The sequence below is a fragment of the Varanus komodoensis genome, unplaced genomic scaffold (genome assembly GCF_004798865.1).
Source record: "Varanus komodoensis strain SLA01 unplaced genomic scaffold, ASM479886v1 scaffold6_4, whole genome shotgun sequence".
Classification (NCBI taxonomy): Eukaryota; Metazoa; Chordata; class Lepidosauria; order Squamata; family Varanidae; genus Varanus; species Varanus komodoensis.
The window spans coordinates 20,451,428-20,457,495 of record NW_025336347.1 but is presented as its reverse complement, the minus strand read 5'-3'; the positions used below and the strand labels follow the sequence as shown (position 1 = coordinate 20,457,495).

At 45.4% G+C, this 6,068-nt stretch overlaps 1 protein-coding gene across 1 annotated transcript; it reads left to right on the top strand.

Moving 5' to 3' along the window:
- Window positions 1–122: 122 nt before the first annotated feature.
- Window positions 123–5,673, top strand: LOC123034529. Its single transcript, XM_044451939.1, has 2 exons — window positions 123–842; window positions 4,750–5,673. The coding sequence occupies exons 1-2, from the start codon at window positions 197–199 to the stop codon at window positions 5,259–5,261; spliced, it is 1,158 nt and encodes a 385-aa protein (XP_044307874.1). The 5' UTR covers window positions 123–196; the 3' UTR covers window positions 5,262–5,673.
- The last annotated feature ends 395 nt before the right edge of the window (window positions 5,674–6,068 follow it).

Below are 6,068 nucleotides of genomic sequence, written 5' to 3'. Positions count from 1 at the left end.
GTGAACACTCGCTTGTGCAAAAGGTTCCATCTTGGCTTTCTTCTTGTGCCACTCTGTTTCAGGCAGCCTCTGTGTGATTTTCTTCCAGGGGTGACTTCTAGGTCTTTATAGGAAAGTTTGTCCATTCTAAGGCATTTAAGAAGCTGGAGCTGTGTGGAGATTGGTACTCATCTGTGTGGAGTAGGTGGAAACAGAAATGCCTCATACCCCTCGCCAGCGCTTACAGCCTCGAGCTCCCGTTTGGTCAGAGACAGAAACTCGAGATTTCCTTGCCCTCTGGGGTGAGCTGTTGATTCTAAGGTGGATTGAAAATCGCCCACCAAACAGTGACATCTATGAGGACCTTTCAGCCCAAATGATCGCCAGGGGTCATGAGCGCAATGCATCGCAGTGCAGGAACAGGGCCCGGGACCTCAAGCGGAGTTATCGAAGGGCCAAGGATGCGCAAGTATGCGCAGGAGCTGAACCAGTTTCCTGCCGCTACTTTCGAGAATTGGATCAGATGTTTGGTGGTGAAATGGATGGAGTAGCCAATCGAGGCCTGCCTGGTATGGATGGGCCCATGCGAGTCGTCGTGAAAACTGAAGATGCAGAAGACATGGAGGCTCAAGTCTCAGAAGAAGAGGGCAACCAAATGACACCACCAAACACCCTCTCGAGCATGGATGCAGACACCGACACAGAAACAGAACCAAATCTGGGGATCTCTCGAGAGCTGGTGGTAGCAGATCCGGACGTGATCGAAACCACAATTGGGGAGGAGTGTTCTGAAGACAAAGCAGTGCCTTTATGTGGACAACCAAGGGCTGGACCCAGTGAAGATGGACACCACACTGTAACCGGTGAGCAAGTACCCTGTTACCGCAGTGGCTTTTTTCTTCTCCTTTTGCTCCTCGCAATTCATACAATTCTGTTTAAACCAGCTGTAGGAACTCATACGAATCTGGAATCTCATGCTGGACTCTGGAATCTCATGCTGCAGGGATTGGCTGTTGGGTCATGCAGGGGTGGGGGCATGACCTGAATTTGCTCCTGTTCAGAGTCCCCCATTAAATATGCTGTGGGAGGAAGATGAAGACTTGAAATTCATTTTAAAAGAGGAACTGACTAAGGCTGGATGCTCTGCCCATCATCTCACTTTGTCTGGAGTGTCATACAGTACTCTGTGTCTTGGTTCAGCTAATTCTGGCCAAAAAGTTGGAAGGAGGGGAAGGGGGCTTTATCTGGGATTGGGAGGGTCTGGAGGTGTTCAGTGAGGAGGCCTCTGAGTTTTTCACCCCAGCAACCAATCAGCATTAGTTCTGGCAGTCTCTGTTCCACCCTTGCAAATGAATTGGGTTGTGGGATACAGTAGCAGGCAGGAAATAGGATGGAGGAGGAAGGAATACAAGTAGAAAACTATTAATGGGGAGGACTTGACTGGTTAGGGGGAAAGGGGATTGGGGTGGGGGGAAGCTCATGGGATGAAAGCAGAAGCGAGCTGTGGCTGAACCAAATAATAAATGTAGTGTAGATGTAGGAGAGTTTCCAGGGTTCGTTTGCAACACAGACACACATGCTTCTAGAGGAATAGGAAGGGAGCTCTAAGTGTTTTATAAAACCACTGAGCAGGTAGTTACTCCTAATTGCCAGCCGTGGTAATCACAGTCACTGGTTTTAGAGTTTTCGTGCTTATATTGGTTAATATACTTGAAAGGCGATCGCAAAGAGGGACCAGATCTCTTCTTGATCATCACAGAGTACAGGACATGGAATAATGGGCTCAAGTTACAGGAAACCAAATTCCAGCTGGAAACCAGGAAAAAAATTCCTAACTGTTAGAGCAGCACGACAATGGAACCAATTTCCCTCTGGGTGGGGGAGGTTGTGGGCTCTCCCACATTGGAGGCATTCAGGATGTAACTGGAGGGCCATCTGAGAGGGATGGTTTAACTGGGAGTGTTGCACTGAGCAGGGGTTGGACTCAACGGCATTCTGCCCCTTCCAACTCTAATATTCAGTTATCCTAAGTATGTACCATATTAATACTGGGTTATCTAATATCGACAATAAGCATTTGCACCTACTGCACTGATTTTGTACCTCTGATGACTCTCATTACTGCCAACAGAGTTATTGTGATGCTTAGTCATGTGCGTTCCTCAAAGCAAAATGAAGGAAATGGGTAATATTTACTAATGTTATAGCCAAATGTTACATATTTTGCAGTCCTTGGTCTGGTTCACATCTGTGATAGTTGATATTTTTCACATAAAGAGCAGTTTCACACATTCATATGACTGATGCTGTCATGTGCTAAAGACAGTTTTATACACTCATCCCCTCTGTTATATTGGATATTATTTAAGTATGAGATTTCTGCAATCTGTAGCTGTGAACCACCAGAGATCTTTGGCTGTTAGGCAGTGCAGAAATAAAAGTAATAAGGAGGAAAGAATCCCCTTTATCTCCATTCCTCCATCTCATGTCCTGAATCCAGCAATGTTAGGGAAACCTGAAATATATACAGTGCTGAATTATCAAACCTCAAGTTATTTACCACCTTACCTGGCTGTTTTACCAGTGCCTGTGCTGTTTGTTTTACATTACTTTGTATTCTTTAAAGTGCAGTAGTACCTCGGTTCACGAATGCCTTGGTTCACGAACAAATCAGGTAAAGAACAAAAATTTCTGAAAATTTTTGATTTGGGTCGTGAACACCACTTTGGGTGGTGACCAAGATCGCAGCCATCGCCCTCCCCCGCAAAAAGTGGGGAGATGGCCACGATCCCAGTTGCTTTCATGTAGGGAAGGCGTGCATGATCAGAGGTGCGCTGCTGCAGGAAAGACAAGAGTAGCAAAGCAGAGCCGCAGGGGAGATGGCTGGGATTCCGCCTGTCTTTCCTGCAGGAGCGCGCCTCTGATCAGGCACACCTTCCCTGCACGAACGGAACTGCAATCGCGGCCACCTCCCCACCCCCAGCGCACCGTTTGCGCCCGTCTCTCCCTCCCCCTGTGTGCCCACAGTGCGCCGGGTTGACGGGCGCCTGCAGGATGACAGGCGTGTGCAGGGATGACAGGCGCGATCTCGGTCGTGCTGCAGGGGCGGGGAGATGGCCGCGCTTGTGGTCGGGGTGCGGGGTGGGGGAGATGGCCACAACCTTTGTTTTTGTCACTTTGCTTCACATTTTTCTGATTTAAAAAATGGTTACAGAACGGATTAACCTTATTACATTGAACCTTATGGGGAAATTTAACTTGGCTCATGACCAATTTGGGTCACGACCAGAGTCCTGGAATGGATTAAGTTCGTGAGCCAAGGTACCACCGTATATATGCTATATATTTTAACTGTTACGTGGCATTTAAATTTTAACTGTTTGTAAGCCAGAAAATATTAGTTACTGGACAGATTAGAAGAATAACAAGAACCCTAGAGATACATTCCTGTGCCCATCTTTGGGATTCTGTGTGGCTTTCTTCTGAGTAAACACATACAGATTTATATATAAGAAAATAAGACTCTTCAGCAAACAATATCATATAGACCTCAACAGTATTATTTTCCCTGTTCTTTTTTGAGTTTTTTAAAATGTGTGTGTGTGTGTGTGTAGCAGTGGATACCTATGCATATATATGAAAACACAGTTTACTAGCAATTATACATAAGCCACAAAAAGTAAATCAAATATTCAAATAAATACTCATTTGAAGGAGATGTCAGTATGCCACCTGGTCTGATTTTGAAAGCGTTATAAAATCCTCATGCTAGGGAAAGTTGAAGGCAGAAGAAAAGGAAGACCAAATATGAGATGGACTGATTCCTTAAAGGAAGTCACAGTCTTGATTTTAGAACAGTTAAGCAGGACAGGGTCCCTTGAAATGAATGGGAATTCATGAAATCCTAAATTTAAGTCCTGGAATTAATCCCTGCCTGGGATTAAGTCCACTGAATCAAGTAGAGCTGACTTTTCAGTAGATAAGAACAGCATTACTCTATAACTTTCTATTGATTGAATCTTGCATTTCTAGAGGAAAAGTTATCAATGGAGCATCCTTTAATGCAATTAATACTCCATTGGTGAGTATTTCTAAAGGAAAGTGTTCATATCTCTTTAGGAAATTTTTTAATGTTTAGCCTGTATGCTATGGCCCTTTCTAATTATTTTATAGATGTTTAATTTATTATGTTTTAATTGGTTTTTAAAGTGTTCTTACTCTGTTGGTAAGCCACCTAGGAAGGCCTCGGCAATTATAGGCAGCCTGTAAATATAGGTAGGTAGGTAGGTAGGAAGGTAAGTAAGTAAATAAATAAATAAATAAATAAGAGGGAAGAGTGTTTCCCCTGCTCCATGACAGGCCTCAGAAATGAAAAACATTCATTTCTCTCCATTTCCACCTACATAGGCCTTTAGATTTTTAGCTAAAGTAATGTAACTTTTTGGCTCCCTTCTTTGAAAAACAGATGACTGACAAAACAGTTCAATTTTTCTACTGTTCCCCACCTCCACAAAATTTCTGCTAGCAAAGTTATTGTGTGTCAGGAGCTTGTCTGTTGATCTCCTGAGGTTTTCTGATTCACACAGGTTCTGCAAATATTGACATATGATTGTGTGGGCCAACATCAGTTTGGAAGCCAGCATCAAGGGATTATACAGGGGAATGGATAAAAGGCAGGAACTGCCGACCATATTAAAGAAGAGTTTAGGGCAGCATGCAGTTTTATTACCCCTGCCCCATTTTGTCCTCTTTATTGTCCTACCCCTGCAGGCAGAGGCAGACGAGACAATTCCCTTGGGCGTCCCCTGACAACGGCAGAGAGAATGGCATCCATGCGGGAGCGAAAGAGGCGCTCACATGAAGAAATGATGCACGAGATCATGACTGACTATCGGAGGACCTGGGAGACCATGGAGGCCCTTCACGAGAGGGGAGAAATCAGTGCAGGGGAATTTCGTGAGGCAATGTTAAGGGAAATGCTTTTGGACAGGGAGGCCCGGACCCGGGAAGCCCAGCTAGACCGTGAATCCCGGGCTCGGGAGGCCCAACTGGATAGAGAAGCAAGAGCCCGGGACAGCCAGTTGGATAGAGAAATCAGGATTAAGGAGTTGAATATGATTGAGGCTGAGCTCCAGCGCACTCGAGATATTCTCCATCCAATGGTTGATGCTGTGGTATCTGTGGCTGAGGTCCTGCGGACGACAGGCAGTGTCCAACAGCAATCTTGTCAGCCACAGCAGAGTGCAAAAAGTTCCATTTTGGAATTGGAGGATAGCACATAATTTCCTTTTGTCGTTAATAGTATGCAGATACTGTGTTGGACAGAAAGGAGGGGCAATAAGGAGGAGAAGGGTGAATAGAAAATGGTTTCCTCAGGAGTTTGAAACGCTACAGCTGTCAGTTTCTTCTGAAGGACATTTTCTCTTATTGAATAATCTCAGCTGAATTCACCTGCCTTCCACTGCCCTGGTTGGTCCAGTGTGTTTAGAGAAATCATGCGATTGTGTGTGGTTTTGGAAGAGGAGAGACATTTGAAAAGAGCATTGGCTGATTGTTCAAATCTTCACCTTTTCTACAGCCAAGTCCCATGCCAGTGGCTGTGCAACTTGGGTTTTTTTTCCTGAATGTGCCAAGAAAATTGGAATAGAAAATTATATTTGGGTGCCCTCAAAAGGGAGCTGCCCGTGTGTGAGTGTGCGTGCACATGTGAGTTTTGCTCATAGTTTTTCCTTTCTAAAAACTCAAGCAGTGCTTGTTCCTTTGTCAGATGCTGGGCACTGAGAGGCAATGGACAAGAATTGCCTTCATGCCTGGTTTGTGGACTTCCCAGGGACGTACAGCTGAGCTCTGTTGCTGATGGGAGGCTGGACTGGAGGGGCCTTTGGTCTGATCCAGGCTTTTCCTGTAGCAAATGGTTGGAGCCCAGAGAGCAGGACAGGGGTGCAAGACAGGCCAGGTGGAACCCACAGGCCTGAGGGTCAGTATCCCCACCTTATAGGGTCATGATGTCTTTCACACGAGCCCACAGTGGGCCTGTGAGTCCACTGCTTAAAATCTTTGGGTGGGAATATGGACAGATGTGAGAAATG